The 16981-nt window shown below is 44.9% G+C and overlaps 1 protein-coding gene across 1 annotated transcript in view; it reads left to right on the top strand.

Moving 5' to 3' along the window:
- Window positions 1-16981, top strand: part of LOC126425012 (uncharacterized) — a 146292-nt gene that overhangs the window by 35643 nt on the left and 93668 nt on the right. Inside the window, exon 2 of the mRNA XM_050087918.1 lies at window positions 10954-11347. Coding sequence (XP_049943875.1) covers window positions 10969-11347 — 379 coding nt within the window. The 5' untranslated portion in view covers window positions 10954-10968. The remainder of the gene's footprint in view (window positions 1-10953; window positions 11348-16981) is intronic.

The following is a 16981-nucleotide window of genomic DNA, read 5'->3' as shown; positions in this document are numbered from 1 at the left end:
GGAAATTAGTTTTGCTTGTAGTATTTTGATTTTGAATTGTAGAGTTCATCCTAAATTCAGTTTTGGTATTAACATATCGACATATGTAGTAATAGGAAGCCACCGTACAACATTTTGTGCAATGCCTGTACCTCACTGCCAACCCTCTGCAGGGCATTAATTCGTAGAACCATTCTGTCTTGTTGTGGGTCTGGGAATCATTCCATGAGGTTTGTTACAAAAGTTTATAAACACCCTGTATAGTCTTGAGAAATGAGATCCAGTAATTCTCCCTCCCTCCTAAAACCATGCAGCATGTTTCCTCTGTCTATAAGTAGGTATCTGCAGTTTTGATTTTGGGGTGTGCAGATGGAGTCAACCCAGGCAAATATTGATCATAATATCATGCCATACCTAGTGTCAACATAAAGAGGGATTATCTGAAGCACGGTTGGAAAATAAATACTGTTTTAGAAAAAAATCCATAGCAACATTTTTTCAAACCAAATTTTTGTTTTTGTTGGATAGGTCATTTCTTAAACTGATGAAACTACATGGTTCCAGGGGCTTTCCAAGACTTAACCATCTACGATGTACATACACAGAGTGAAGTGACTTATAAAAATTTGTACGAAGGTCTGATTACGAACCCGAGTCCCTTGCTCACTAGGCAGATGCACTAACCAGTATGCCACCCTGGCACGGTGACTTTGCACAACTGCATGGGCTATTCTAGCATGCCTTCCTCCTCAGTCCATATTCCTATTGATGCCTCAACCCACTTGGTATTCCCCCTAAACTCGAAAAGTATTGCATAGGCTCTCCAACTGCATTGGAATAACACCTCAGCAGTCTGCATATTATATACATCGCAGATGTCTGACACTCGCATACATCTTTTGAATCGTATTGTTTCATTTGGTTAAATCACCTATGCCTGGGTTTCGGGCAGGACCCACGTTTTGTTCAATGCTGAGATGCTATTCCAATACCGTTGGAGAGCCTCTGCAATGCTGTTTTAGTTTAGGAGGAATATGAAGTTGACTGAGGTGGGAATGAGAATTTGGATTGAGGAGAACGTTGTGCTAGGGCAGTCGGTACATTTGTGCAAAACCAGTGTGCCTTGTATGTGCCAGTCTGATGGAGTGGACCCAAAGTAGTCTAGTGTGGCATTTGGTTTAACAACGTGTATTAACTGGGACAGTAAAACACTAAGAATAAACATTGCCCCAGCAGCCCCTAAGTAGTATTGCTGCATGGCGCTATATACAGGCTGCTTCACTATTATAGGTACAAACAAAAGTGATAAGTAGAGGGAAATTAAACTAACAAGTAATCCTAATAAACGTAAGTGTAGAATCCGACAGCTACGTTGACGTGACGTTTGCACAAGTGTAGCTGTGCCAGTGTTACAACACTGCTACTGTGTAAGGCTACATTAATTTCAAAACGCCACAAGTGATGCATAAATTACAATGTGATAAATTGCCCTCATTTTGATTTTATCATCATTCCGAAAGATCAAGTACTCTTAAACAGTGTTTCACCACCAAGTCTATCAATTCTGGTTTCTCAATACCGTGGCCTCCCAGGTCCACTGACTTCAACCGATTGGATTTTTTTGTGTGGAAGCTTGTAAAAACTTTTAATTTATTCCCATTGTGTTGACAGTGTAAGAGAACTCCGAGAACGAAAAGTGGATGGTTCTCAGTGTTCAGAACAAGCCTGGGATCTTTGACCATGTATGGGCATGGATCTGGTGATGTTCTGAATCCAGTCTTTGCTTGAAGAGTGGCCATTTGGAACACTTGTTGTGATGTGTTTTTTCTCAAGTGTGTATCAGCAGTTTGGATCCTTTGGCAACTCTGTAATAATGTGTCATGTACTGTTTGGTGGTACCTTGTGTTGGGTAAACCATTGGTTTCCAGACCTATGTTTATCAGGATTATTTACTTGTTTAATTGTTGTTCACTTGCACCTTTCGTTTGTGGCTATAATAGTGAAACAGACTGTACACCATATACACAGCACAGCACACGAGACAGGAAGTAAAAGGGCGAGTTGGGCAAGGGAGCCCACACGGGCTCGGCATTCATTTGCCGGGTACGGGCTTGGCGACACCGGGGTTCCTGAGCTGGGGACTGGTAAGCGCCGCCACTCCTCTGTCACCGTAAGCTCCGGGCACGCTTCAGCGACCACCGTGCGGTGCGGCGGTGGAACGTTGTGTGTCTCAGGGAATGGGGATCTTGGCTCGACTGCCCGGATTGCGAGGATGGACTAAACCTCTATAAACAACCCCTCAATCTCGAGGTGTGCTGCGCGCTGATGAGATGGATGGCCGTTGAGGTGGAACAGTCGTTAGCGGGCAACCTCTGGGGACCTGCCGCACCTCAGTTGTATCGGGCTTACCTAGGCACGCGGAGCTCTGTCTAGGTCGACTTCTAGTTCCCGAGATGGATCCTCCAAACTCTTCTTTGCCTCCTCCCAGCAGAAAGGGTGGGCCGCTGGTAGGTTCCAACACCCGCTCCAACAACAGGGCACATGTAGCCAGTCCTCCAGACTCAGCGGCGAAATCTTAAGAGTCTCATAACAAGTAACACAACACATGCTGCCGGTCAGAATGTGTTTTTAATCGTTAAAAGGAAATAGAGCAGCTTCGAGAAAGTTTCCCCTTTGTATATTCAAAAAGGGCTCGAGGGCATTTCTGGCAGTTTAAGATCAGTTAGGCGATTGCGTAATGGGGCGCTGTTGGTGGAAACCACTAGCTCCCAGCAAGCTAAGACTCTCCAGAATGCACACTCCCTTGGGGAATATACCATCGAAACTGAGCTGCACACCATCTTGAATTACAACAAAGGTATTGTGACGTGCAGGGATCTGGTGGACATTCCCCAAGAGGAACTAAAAGATGAGTGGGCGCCAGTAGGAGTAGTTGACGTGCAAAATATCGTGAGGAGGGTGGATGGGGTTCTTGTGAAGTCCAACTCCTTTATCCTGACATTTAATAGCACAAAACCCCCGGAGTATATTAAGGCAGGTTTCCTTCACTTAAGTGTGTGGCCTTATATCCCCAACCCAATGTGGTGTTTCAAATGCCAACGCTTTGGGCATACTACTCTTGGGTGTCGTGGAGAAGCTACTTGTGGCAAGTGTGGTCAGGCCGCCCATGAAGGAGTCCTTTGTTTGTCTCCAATGAAGTGTGTGAATTGCTCTGGGCCTCACCCCGTCCGGAGTTGGGACTGCACTGTGTATCTGGAAGAACGGAAGGTACAGGAGCTTAAGACAATCAAACGCATCCCCTATACTGAGGCCAAAAAGCTCTATAAAGCCATGCGGCCCCTGTGTCTTGCTACCTCCTTCACTTCCATTGTTAAACAGCCCACACGGAAAGTTGACACTGCTACACAAACAGAGGCTGTTAGTGTCGGCACTACTACCTGCATGTGTCCCTGCAATTGTGCTGCTGCGGTTGCTTCTGAGCCTGTCCCTCCCCCAAGAACTTCAGACAAAGCTGTGGTTGCTGACATTGTCAAGCTCCCTGCCCCTCCAAAGGTTCTGTCTGGTACAGTGTTCAATGTTGCCACACCCGCAACTGCAGTTGTGTTTATAAAATCTACCCAGGGGGAAAAATCCAAGGCAAGACGTCAAACGCTGGTGGAATCGGGCAGAAAACAGCCTGACAATGTCAACATTGATCTCTCTGACATCTCTGTCGATTCTTTTTAGAGGCTATGGAGCTTGATATCGGATTGGGGCAACTGTCTCACCCCAAAATGGAGCCCCCACCCATTGTGGGCTCCCTCCCTGTCAACGAGTCTGGATGAAGCTTTTACCCCCCTGATAGATGGCTCCCATTATACAGTGGAACATGAATGGATTCAGGACGCACACGGAGGAACTGAAACTTCTAGTGCAGCATCACCCTCTCTACTTGTGTTTGCAGGAAACACACTTCAAAGCATCCAATGCCCCTGCACTACGGGGTTATACCTTACATCGCAAGGATGACCTGACTGGGGAAAGAGCCAAAGGAGGGGTTGCTATGTTCGTCAGTAATGGGCACCACTCCTCTGCTCTTCCCGTGGATACTGACCTGCTAGCAGTTGCAGTTTCTGCACGTCAGAGGCTTACAGTTTGCTCTCTTTATTTGCCTCCGTTGGATGCAGTAGACTCTGCGGCTCTCACTGATCTTATTGCCCAACTCCCCCGACCATTTGTCCTCCTGGGGGACTTCAATGCCCACCATGTCCTGTGGGGCTCAACATTTACTTGCCTTCGGGGTCGAGTTTTTGAGAACCTCTTGACATCTTGCGAGCTATGCATCCTCTATTCTGGTGCTCCGACTCATTTTTGCACTGCTACTGAGTCTTTCTCCGCCATCGACCTCTCATTTTGCTCTCCAGTCCTCGCCGACTCTGTTCACTGGGAGGTCATTAATGACCTTCATTCCAGTGACCACTTCCCGATCCTCCTTCAGCTAATTGATGGTGAGTTGCTGGAACAGAAGCCACAAACGTGGATGATTGGCAAGGCAAACTGGACACTGTTTGGCCAGTTGGCTGTGTTTGAACACCATCACAGCATCCAGGAATGGGTGGATCACATCACTTATGTGATCCATCACGCTGCTGATCTCTCCATCCCACAGTCCTTCGGCCCTCTCCGGAGGCGACCTGTCCCTTGGTGGACAGAAGAATGCCGTTTAACTATCCGGGACAGGTGTGCGGCTCTTAGATGGTTTAAATGCCGCCCGACAGTGGACAACCTCTCCATCTTTCGAATCGTGAGAGCCAATGCTCACCGTGTCATTAAAGAGAGCAAACAGCGGTCATGACATGAGTTCCTGAACTCTATAAATTGTTCCACTTGTTCTTCAAAAGTGTGGGAAGCCATCCGGAGGATTTCTGGTAAATGCAGACGTTTACCAATAACTGCAGTCCTGAACCAGCCTCCAAACAACACCCAGAGACATTGCTCAGACGCTGGCAGAGCATTTTGCACAAACTACTGCCACTGCAAACCAGTATCCAGCATTTTGTCGCTACCATGTGACTGTCGAGAGAGGAAACTTGGACTTTCGGTCGAACAGTTCTGAGGCCTAAAACTCCCCTTTCTCCATGTGGGAACTCGAACGGCACTTACTGGGACTTCTGACACTGCAGCAGGTCACGACCGCATCTGGTACTCCATGCTTCGACATCTGCCAGCAACGTCAAAGGAAATCCTCCTCGAATGTTTTAATCTCGTATGGCAGACAGGAGTGTTCCCCACCTCGTGGAGGGAGGCAATTCTCATCCCTCTCCTCAAACCAGGAATGGACCGCACATGTCCCAGTAGTTATCGGAGTATCACCTTGACGAGCTGTGTCGGAAAGACCCTGGAACAGATGGTTAACCATCGTCTGGTCTGGCTGTTAGTGACCATTCAGCTCCTTAGCCACTCTCAGTGTGGATTCTGACAATTTCGGTCCACGGTCGACAACCCGACCCTCCTAGAGGCGGCTATTCAGCAGGCTTTCCTCCGTCAGCATCACTGTACCGGCATCTTCTGTGATATCAGTAAGGCATATGATACTACTTGGAGACACTGTATTCTTGCACACTTGCATCAATGGGGCTTTCGTGGCCTCCTCCCCATTTTCATTCAGTCTTTCCTGTCTCAGCGGTTTTTTCGTACCCGAGTTGCTAACGCACTGTTTGATCGATTTGAGCAGGAGAATGGTGTCCCCCAGGGTAGTGTTTTAAGTTTTACCCTCTTTGCCATAGGCATCAACAGTATAACTTCTACAGTGAGGAGTCCACTAGAGTGCTGCTTATTTGTGGATGACTTTGCTGTTTTCTGTTCCTCCTCCAGTTTTGCCACAGTGAGCCATCAGTTGCAGCTAACAGTGCAGCGGTTAGAGGAGTGGGCTGCCAAGACGGGTTTCCGGTTTTCTGCCAATAAGTATGTTTGTGTTCATTTTAATCATTCTCGTTGTCTTTTTAATTCGCCTGTCTTGCATATGGGGGACACTTTCCTACATTTTAGAGACACGGTGCGGTTTCGGGGCCTAATTTTTGACTCCAGGTTGTCATGGCTGCCACACCTACGAGACTTGAAAGCCAGAACCCTGAAGGCACTGAACATTCTCAAGTGCCTCAGCCACAGGTCTTGGGGAGCGGACAGGGCATGTCTCCTCCAGTTCTATCAGGCATTTGTGCATTCACGGCTGGATTATAGGTGCACAGTGTATGGGTCAGCAAGGCAGTCTTATTTGTGGATCCTTGTCGCTGTCCAGCATGCGGGGATTCAGCTGGCCACAGGTGCTTTTCGGACCAGTCCCATACCCAGCCTCTGTGCTGAAGCCAGGGAACTGCCACTTACTGTCCGGCGGCAGCTCTTACTGGTGCGCCAGGCTTGTAAGTTTCTTGCAGCTCCAACCTCGTCTGCTCACCATATTGTTGCTCATCCACCTCTGGACCACCTTTTTTTCCACCGTCCCCAGGCTACAAAGCCGTTTGGGATCCATTTGCAACGTGTGCAAAAGTCCCTCGGTGTGGACTCTGGACAACCCCAAATCCAGGGTTTTAACTGCCTGCCACCCTGGTTACTGGAGAGGCCCAGAGTAATTTTAGATTTGGTGCAGTACAAGAGAGATAGCACTCCTGCCACCGTTTTTAATGCAACATTTTATCTGAGCACCACAACTATGTAGCTGTTTTTATGGATGGGTCAAAACAGGGGGATTCCGTTGGTTGCTCTGTTGTTTTTCTGGATCGTGACCTCAAGGTTCGACTGCCTCAGACTTTTACTGTCATCGATGCAGAATTGTCTGCGATCTTGCGGGCACTGGAGCAGATGAGACGTTCATCCTGTCCTAAATTTCTTGTCTGTTCTGATTCACTAAGTGCCGTTCACTCATTGCAACGTTCGTATCCAGCAGATAAAATTGTCCAGACCATCCAGGATGCCCTCCTCCAACTACAGCGACTGGGGAAGGTGGTGGCTTTGTGCTGGGTTCCGGGGCACATCGGCATTGCTGGGAATGAAAGGGTACATCTTGCAGCCAAGGAGGCGTGTCTCAATCCACAAGTATTTCAGTGTGCTGTCCCCTGCATGCACTCACCTTGCTGTTGAGCTCAAGAGTCATGCATCAGTGGGAGGATGAGTGGCTGTAAATGACTGACAATAAGCTCCATTTAGTCATGCCCACAACGCGTGTGTGGTGTACTTCCTTCCAGCCCCTTAGACAGGATGAGGTTCTCCTCACTCGGCTTCAGATAGGCCACAGTCCTATGACGGATGGCTTCCTGCTCCGGTGAGAGGACCCTCCAATGCGTGGTGCTTGTGGCATCCAGGTCACTTTGCGCCACATTTTATTGGATTGTGTATTATTTTCTGACCAGCAGGCCGTGGCTGACTTGCCAACAGATCTGCCATCTCTTATAGGAAACACTCGAACAAATGTGGTTAAAGTTTTATAGTTCTGTGATTTGTCAAAATTTTTTACAAAGATTTTAGGGAGAGGGTCTTAATTTGCTCACTGTGTGACAAGCTCGCCCATATTTTTTGTAAGTGGCCAGCCAATGACAATTTCCTGTGGCATTCTTGCTGCTATGTTTTCATTTTCCTTACATTTTACTTTCTTATGTAGCATTTTGCTTCTTTTCCTGCTTTCTTTGTGTGTGTGTGCTTCGGTTTTGCTTAGTCTGTCCTCATTCGTTTGTTTTAACGTGTGTCAGGGCGCTGATGACCTCTACGTTGAGTGCCCGTACACCCCAGCGCGCGCGCGCGCGCGCGCGCGCCCACACACACACACACACACACACACACACACACACACACTTGGGCAAGGGAGACATGACAAACAAATGTTTACTTACATTTTGGTGTCTATTGCTGGTACTGACTGTGTTAGAGACTGACTGAGAATAATGAAATTTATTTTCAATTTTGGAATCTTTCCAACATTAGCAGAGTTAATTGTGAAGATATTACCTATTGGTGACACATGAAAATTTGTCCCAGACTCAAACCTGTATTTCCCACTTTTCATGAGTGGTTTCCTTAACCACTTCAGCTATCTGAGCATGATTCCAACAGCAGCCCAGATCTCCATTTGTTCTGCTGTCTATTCCCCCCTTCTGTTCACACTATAGTATCATGAGTCCTGCACAGGGTGAAACACCGTTTTCTTTCATTATTGCCTTGCTGTGGCATGAAATACTGCACTGTAGTGTCTGAGAGACTGCATTGACAATCAGCAGCTACATTCAGTTAAGGATGAACTCGCAGATTGTGATTATGGTTTCGCATCAGCTGCGGAGTATTTCAGAGCAAATGAAAATTTGTGCCAGATTAAGACTCGAACCCAGATTTCCCACTTGTTGCGAGCTGTCACCTTAACCACTTCAGCTGTCCGAGCACACTTCTGGGATCAACTCAAACCTTCCTATGTTATACTGTCTACAACCCCATTATTTACGACTTCGCTTGAATTCCCACCACAGGGTTTCAAGGAGACAAATGTATTCAACATTAGTATTACGATTGTCACTTAGCCTATGAGCAATAAGATCATAAACAGTGTGACATGTGCAAGTTTGGGTTAGTCATGGAAGCAAGCTGGGACAGCTGAAGTGGTCAAGGCAGCCACTCAAGTCAAGTAAGAAATTAGGATTTCAGTCCTGGCCCAGCACAAACTTTTGTGTCACCAGTAGGTAACATCTTAATATCTAATACACCTAATAAATTTTATAGATTTAGTGCACCTACAAGACCATCACCAACGTATTTCTTTAGACATTGTTAAAACTAAGTATTACAAGCATTGAGGAGCAAGAATGGTGATGGTAATACAAATGTTGAATATGTGTGTCTCCTTGAAACCATGTAGTGGGAATCCAGATAAAGTTGCTAACGATGGGGTCATAGACAGTATGACATATGGAAGTTTGGGTCATTCTTGAAAGCGTACTCAGAAAGCCAAAGTGGTTAAGGCAACCACTCACGACAAGCAGAAAATTGGGGTTCGAGTCATGTCCAGCACAAATTTTCATGTCTCATCAGTCGGTAATATCTTAATACCTAAAGCATCTGTCAAAAAGATTCCACAGTTGTGAATAAATTTTATAAATTTAGTATGGCTGTGAGATCACCAGCAATGTCTGTTTTTTCAGACATTGTTAAAAATAAAAATTAAAAAATGACCAAAAATAAGCCACATTGCTACAGTTCTAACTCGGCCTGGGAGTGTATCATTTCCAAGACATTTTCACAGAATGGTCTCATGTTTCATATTCCATACGTATAGCACAACAGTATCTACTGGTTTTTCTTTACTATGATTTTCATTAAAGTAACAGCCAGCTAAAATGTTTTTCACACTTGTAATATTGATCTACACACTGCAAAACCACACTGCATATATCTGACAAAACACGAGAAAAAATCTGCCCATCAACTCTTAACCTTTTCAGATCCTCTGGCTACAATTGTGTACATTAACTTTGACTGTGTCTTAACTGCAACAGATGTACTTTTTCCTGATGGAAACATGAGGTACACATTTGTTAATGTTCATCCTCTTCATCATCCACAAGTGTTGCCAACTGTTGGACATCACTGTGAAAACATCAGCAAGTCAATGTAGCGGTGTGCAGCAGCTCGTGGCCGACATACATGGAGGTGGTTGGTTCACTATATTCCTCACTATAATTGAATATTGTTATTGTTGTTTTGTGTGGTGGTTATCAAATGGTCATTTTACTGTTCATCACAATAGAGGACATTTCATAATTAGTTATTTTAACCCATAAAGTGAAGCGAAGTGTACAGAGTATGTTTTGAAAATGAGTACATATTTTTGGATAAATCTTGTATGTAAAATGATTAAAAAATCACCTAAGATCATTACCTTATAAATAAAAATTTTCTTTCTTCCAGAAAAAAATTCAGCTCTGAAAAGGTTAAGAGAGAGACCCAGTGCACTGGCCTTCTGTTAGCTCTATGACTGAACAGTGTTGCCCATGTAGATGATGCGCATTAGTAGGGGCCACTATTTGAGAACATTCATTTATTTATTTTGTGAGTAAAACATACTTTTGTAGCTGCGGTTGCCAAAGAGTGACTGCGAACAGCACTGCTGACAGTGACTCGTGCATCGGATGGCTCGTCAGGCTCGGCGACCACCTTGCTGCTATTCGAGAAGAATAGGCTTCTTGCTGCCAGGGAGTTTGTCCCTCTCCATTCTCCCACCATCATACAATACAAACGTGACACCACACATCCAGTACATTCACCTTAGTTAACACATACTGTTAGAACATAACTCTCATACATCACAGGAAAGGAGTCATTGTGTGTGCAGCAAGAAGAGCCTTTCTGATTACTTCACTGAACCTACCCCTAGGGCCCCCCAGCAATACCCTATGGTTTTTCCCTCCTCCTCTCCCTCCCCCCCCCCCTTTTCTTCTGTTGTAAAAAACTACTTATTTATTAAATGCTGATTGTTTTGATGATTCAGTGTTAAAGTGCCAGACTGCACATCCAAAAGTCAGGGGTTCAGTTCATAGTCAGTCATAGGATTTTTACCTGTCATTTATCACATCTTTCACCCCCTGGCAATGTTTGTTAATGAGAGAAACAGCAAGTTTCATTCTGGTTCGGAGTCCGTATTATACTGTAGGTCCCCTCTGGGTAAGTCAGTTCAAAGTTTGGAGGAAGGCAGTAGCATATCACCTCAAACAGGACTGTGTCTAGTAGAGCACTGTGCTGTTCAAACTAACCTGCAGTTCAGTGGCAGCTTTAACTTAACATCAGGATTGTGATACTCTTGAAATGTGACACACTATAACTAATGTTTCCCGATTTGCGATCAAATCGTAATGGTCTCACTTTCAGGTAACTGTTGTGGTTTCTAGCACATATAAAATCTTATCCTCACTGTACTCCTTTCCAGGATACTAATAAAATTTTGCATTTCCTTGTGCTCAGCCAGTTCGAGTGACAATGGCGTCTGCAGAGAGTGGTGCGGATGAAGATGAGGAGCGGCGCATCATGTCGCTGCTTCTCGGTCCGGGCAAGATGGAACGCGACCGGGGCGCTGTCGAGCTGCAGCGCCTGCTCAACTCCGGACCCGGGGACGGTGGGGCTGGGGGCGTGCACCTCCGCCTCGGCCCACAGCTGCTGGCCAGCGCGGGCTCACTGATCCCCACCCCGGTCGCCTCCCCGTGCGAGGCTCGACTGGGCGCCCTGGTCGGTGCCAAGGTTCTCGTCCCCCACCTCCACCCAAATGAGAATCGGTGTGAGGCCGAGCTGGCAGAGGCGGCCCGGGATGTGGCACTTCGGACACTCGATGACCCAGAAACTAGGGTGCGGGTGGCAGCCGGTGAGTGCGAACACTTGTCACGTAAGTTTTGTACTGGGCACAACCCACAGTTCAAATCTCTGAGGCAGAACTGACACAAAATGTAGGTTAAAAGCCAGCCGGTGTGGCCGTGCGGTTCTAGGCACTTCAGTCTGGAACCGCGTGACCGCTATGCTCGCAGGTTCGAATCCTGCCTCGGGCATGGATGTGTGTGGTGTCATTAGGTTGGTTAGGTTTAAGTAGTTCTAAGTTCTAGGGGACTGATGACCACAGATGTTGAGTCCCATAGTGCTCAGAGCCATTTTTTGTAGGTTAAAATGTCTTTTTCAATAATGAGAATATAAGGAAAAATACAGATTCCTACTAACTGTATAGAAAATGTGACTGTCAAGTGAACGAAAGCAGTGATCAGGGAAGGGGATGGGATAGCAGGGTAAGGTTGAGGGGAGAGAAGAGCACTGTCTGGTAGTGTGTGCGGGGACCAGATGGAGGCATGACAGTACAGTCACTAGGCACAGCATCAGGAGGTGGTGGGGCAGGGAGGCACAGGGCGGAGGGGGAAGTGGAAAAGAAGAGGAGCAGTGTAGGGGAAAGTTGGGCAAATGCACTGGCAGAGGGTGGCACACAATAAGGGTGGGGACATGAAAAGGACAAAGAGGGTGGAAACAGTTGGGTGGAGGGTTTGGGGACTGTAGGTGAGGCAGAGATAATTTCTGGAGTGGAGAACATGTTGTAAGGGTAACTCCCATCTGCATAGGTCAGAAAAACTGGAATGAAAATGAGAATCCAAATAGCCTAGATTGTGAAGCAGTCATTAAAATGAAGTGCATTATGTTTAGGTGCATGTTGTGCCACAGGGTGTTCTACGTTACTCTTGGCCAGTCTGGCAGTGGCCATTCATCTTAGTGGACAGTTGGCTGGTAGTCATACCAACATGAACACAACTGTGCAGTGGTTGTTGCATCAGAGCTGGTATGCAACACGCCTGTTGTCACTCGTGGCCCGGCCTCTGCATAAGATAAGCCAGTGACAGGACTGGAATAGGAAGTGCTGGGTGATTGGATTGGGCAGGTCTTTCATCTGGGTCTTCCACAGAGATGTAATCCTGTGCAAATGGACTGTGATTGGGAATGGCATAGGGATGGAATAGGATGTTGTGGAGGTTGGTTGAGCAACAGAACACCATTTTAGGAGGGGTGGGAAGGATTTTGGGTAGGAAGTCCTTAATTTCAAGACATGATGATAGGTGATCAAAGCCCTGATGAAGTATTTTGTTCAGCTGTTGTGGTATTGGATGATGATGGGGCACTCCTTTGTAGCTGGTTCTAGGGGGATGGTGGGAGAGTTGGAGGTGTGTGGAGAAATGGCACGGGAGATCTGTTTGTGGAATGAGTCTGGGGGATTGTATCTCTCTGTGAAAGCCGTGCTGAGACCTTCATCATACTGGGCAAAGGAGTTTTTGTCACTGCAAATATGCCATCCACAGGTGGCCATGCTGTACGGGAGGGATTTTTTTGTGTGGAAGGGATGACAGCTATCAAAACGAAGGTACTGTTGGTACTTGGTGGGTTTAATGTGGACAGAGGTATGGATGGAGCTATCGTAATGTATGAGGTGTGTTTAAAAAGTGGAAAACCTTCTACTTTCCAACATAAGCCGATGAAATGTGGGAGACATTCTTCGGTGGACATTTGGTGGGGGACATTCGTGCAGTCGTGCATTTTTTCTCCAACAGCAGAAAGCATCAGTCATTCGTTGGCCTATGAATGATGACATGTAGTGAGTGCTTTTTGAATTCCAGTAAGTTGTAAAATGATGGAAAAAATTGAGCAGCAATATTGCATCAAAAGCTTGACAGTATCCAGTTTCCAGTATCCAAGTGGAAACCATTTGCTAAATTCAACAGGATTTTGTGAACGATGCTGTGAGCAAATCGTCGATAAACGACTGGTAAAACTTACGAAGATGACCGCGTATTGGTGGTCTGAGAATGGTGTTCCGGTAGACCCTCAACAAGCTGGAATGACAATATCATTGAGCAACTACAGACTTCAATAGTGGAAGACCATTACATCACAGTACATGAGAACTTGGAATGGGACAGGGATGAGCATAGGACCTATACATTCAATTTCGACCAACAATTTGTGTATGAAGATAGTGTCTGCAGAATTTGTACTGAAACTGCTGTCAGTGGATCAGAAACAACATCATCAGGAAATCGCACAAGACATACTGGAGAATGCAAGTAGTAACACCGAGTTTCTGAATACTGTGATCACAGGTGATGAGATGTGAGTTCATGTGTGTGACACTAAAACCGAGATGATGTCATCACAGTGGACATATCCAACATCCTCATGGCCAGAAGGGGAGCACTGCAGGTTATAAAAACTCTGTACTCTCCCAGATCGGATCAGAAATATGAATTCCTGTTTCAATAAACCACTAATAATGTCATCTTTCCAAATGTCATACACTTACTTGAAAATTCATAGTGCTGTTTAATTGCTATTATTTTAGTGCATGAATCAACAAACTGGAAAAAGAGTGTGCTGTATGGTTGGTAAGATCAGATACTTCGCTACAGTAATGTTGTCACAAAGACCTTTTTGTAGATTCAACCATGCTCATTTTGCTCAAGGAACTCCTAAGGTAGTTTTCATGAACCAGAGCTAATTAGTATAATTAGAGGCTATTTATTACTGTAGCTTCTTTTATTTCTTTAGAAATGAGAGGGTAGAGTGATGGTACAGTCAGGAAACGTGCGACCGCTATGGTCGCAGGTTCGAATCCTGCCTCGGGCATCGCTGTGTGTGATGTCCTTAGGTTAGTTAGGTTTAAGTAGTTCTAAGTTCTAGGGACTGATGACATCAAAAGTTAAGTCCCATAGTGCTCAGAGCCATTTGAACCATTTGATAGAGTGATAGACTTTTAGTACGAAATATTATGTTTACATATGATGAAAAAAATTAGTTGAAAAAATTAGTCTTGAATGAAATATAATGTTGTAACAGCGATGATCCAGATGTATCAAGTGATTCATCCATAAAAACATATCACAGATTATAGTTCTGATACTATATCAAATAATACGAAACAAAGATGGTATCAGTCTGTTCATTTTGCTAAGCTGGTACGTGTTACCTTAAAAGGCCCACAATGTTGTCAAGGTTATGTTGTTAATTTTCTTCCACTGTCTTGGAGTAGTGCATCATCACCTTCACGGTACTGTGCTGCACAAACGACCGGATCTGTGGGAACAAAAACTTGGCAACTCCTTCATTATTATTGCCCGCAGAGTCAAAACACAGGGTGCACAGACAGGCTTCTTGTGTGCCATCTTATCTCCTATGATCATAGCAAATGAATCACTAACACTACAACCTGCTAGTATACGCATAAACCTCATACCACTGAACACTGTGCTTAAAGGTGTTGCACACCAGCCCCGCCCCCCCTCCCTCCTCCCCCAGCAATGTGGTTGCAACAAGTGGCATTTTTTATTGCTCATTATATCATTATATGACCCAAGTAGTCTAGTTTTCTTCTCTGGATGGTGCTGAAAATTTCTAAATCTTTGTTCATGCTCAAAGAACTGCCACATTTATGACTTTATACGTGCAAGGTATCCTTAATGTCCTTTGATACATCTACATTTCAGATACTTCCAATTTCTTATCCAATAGTGTGGTAAGTGTCCAAGACTCAAATGCACAGAGTGGGATAATGAATACACAGCATCAAAGTGACTAAGTGTGGAGTGTAATACTGATGCCATTGTTAGCCAGAACTTTCTTCATTTTGTTGAAAGAACTTCTGGCCTCTTTAGTTCTGCAGTGAATTTCTTGAGCAAAATCCCTGTTGTCATTGATTTGACACCTCAAATACTTATGCAATGGAACCCGTATGATCTTATCATTACTGAGTGCAAGAGTGACCCGATATGTCTTCTTGACATTTAAAAGTAATCCCATGGTATTGCTCTCTACAGTATCAGTATTTAGTAGGTCTTGCATATTTTCCACTCTAGGGTTGCAAATAAGACATTGATCAGCATATCTGATGGTGCAGATGACAGCTTCATTAAGCACTACACTCTTATATTTTATATCAGGAGCTCTTTGAAAATCTTTTCAGAATAAATGTTTGAAAAGTAATGGGGAGAGTATGCAGCCCTGATGAACTCTTTCCATAATCAGACATTCTTCTGAGAGAAAATACCTACCTCAGTATATAGAGCTACTCCATTCAGTGGCATTGCATCATGCAGTGATCACAGAAAAACTTCACGTGCTGAAGAAAATAGTGGAAGAGGAACTAAACCTACAGAGTGAAGAGTACATTAGAATAGACTGTTACTCCAAATAACAAGACCATGGTCATGAAAGGAACTGTTGAAAATAAGATGGCATTAAATGACATTGTTTAAAACACACACACACACACACACACACACCCATATATGCGTAGAAACACCTGAAATAGAACACAGCACTCCTAATGATTGAAACACATTCCTTCTTCAGGGAGGACAGCGTAATAGCAAATGGTGTTTTACTGGTTTCAAACCAAAAGGTTCATCTTTAGATGACTGTTCACATTTATTTAATTTAGTGTGTGCCAACATGAGTAAGTGAAATCATAAATACAAACAACCATGTGAGGATGAACCTGCCAATTCAAAACCAGGAACGCCACTGTTTGCTTGTAATAAATAGTTTTATGAATAGTGGCTGGCTGTGGTTTTTTACTTTTTTAACCTGTAGTTTCACACAGCCACATTCTCTCCATGACAGTTTTTGACAAAGTATAATAAAGGTAGCTCAAAGGCACACCCCCCATGCCCCCCACCTCCTCCCCTCATAGTAGATAGGTTGGATTGAAATGAAGTTTCCATTTTATTCCACTGTGCCACTGGCTGTATTTGTAGAAAACAATGACCAGAAACAATGCCAAGGTAAGTGCATTAACAAAGTATTTATGGTAGAGGTCCAATTGCCTAATTTGTTGTAAATCAAATAAGAGAGTTCTGCAGTGCAGCGAGCATGCAGTCTCTGTAAAGTCTGCCTTTTCACTGTTTGCTGCCACAATGCCAGAATCCATTTACTTATCCCATCCCACTGCAACTGAGCTAGTACTCTCTTTGCAGGGATCTCTGTTGACAAGATGTGAAATTCTCAGCCCAGTTCTGTTTTCTCCATTTGTTTGTTTGTTTACCATTGGTATTAAACTCTCCTTGGGGTTCACTAATGATTTATGAGTGTGTGTGGCATTTAGAAAAATGAGAGGAAGAGTGTTGTGTGTGTACATGTACGTGTGTGTGTGTGTGTGTGTGTGTGTGTGTGTGTGTGTGTGTGTGTGTGTGTGTGTGTGTGTGAGAGAGAGAGAGAGAGAGAGAGAGAGAGAGAGAGAGAGAGCGGGGGGGGGGGGGGGGGGAGAAAGGGTGTCAAAGATGGATACTGGAGAGGGAATGACAGATGATTGATGGAAGACAGTAGGGGATGGAGAGAAAGGGGAGTAGGAGAGTAGGGGAGAGAGTGCAATGAAAACATAGCAATGAGATGAATGAAGAAAGTGGAGTGTTGAAGAGAATGGGGAGAAGGAGTTAAGGGAAGTGGAAAAGAGAGGTAAGGGGAAGTGCAGTAAGTGAAT

This window comes from Schistocerca serialis, chromosome 10, assembly GCF_023864345.2.
Source record: "Schistocerca serialis cubense isolate TAMUIC-IGC-003099 chromosome 10, iqSchSeri2.2, whole genome shotgun sequence".
NCBI classification, from domain to species: Eukaryota; Metazoa; Arthropoda; class Insecta; order Orthoptera; family Acrididae; genus Schistocerca; species Schistocerca serialis.
The sequence above is the reverse complement of the archived record's forward strand: the minus strand, read 5'-3'. Positions and strand labels throughout refer to the sequence as shown.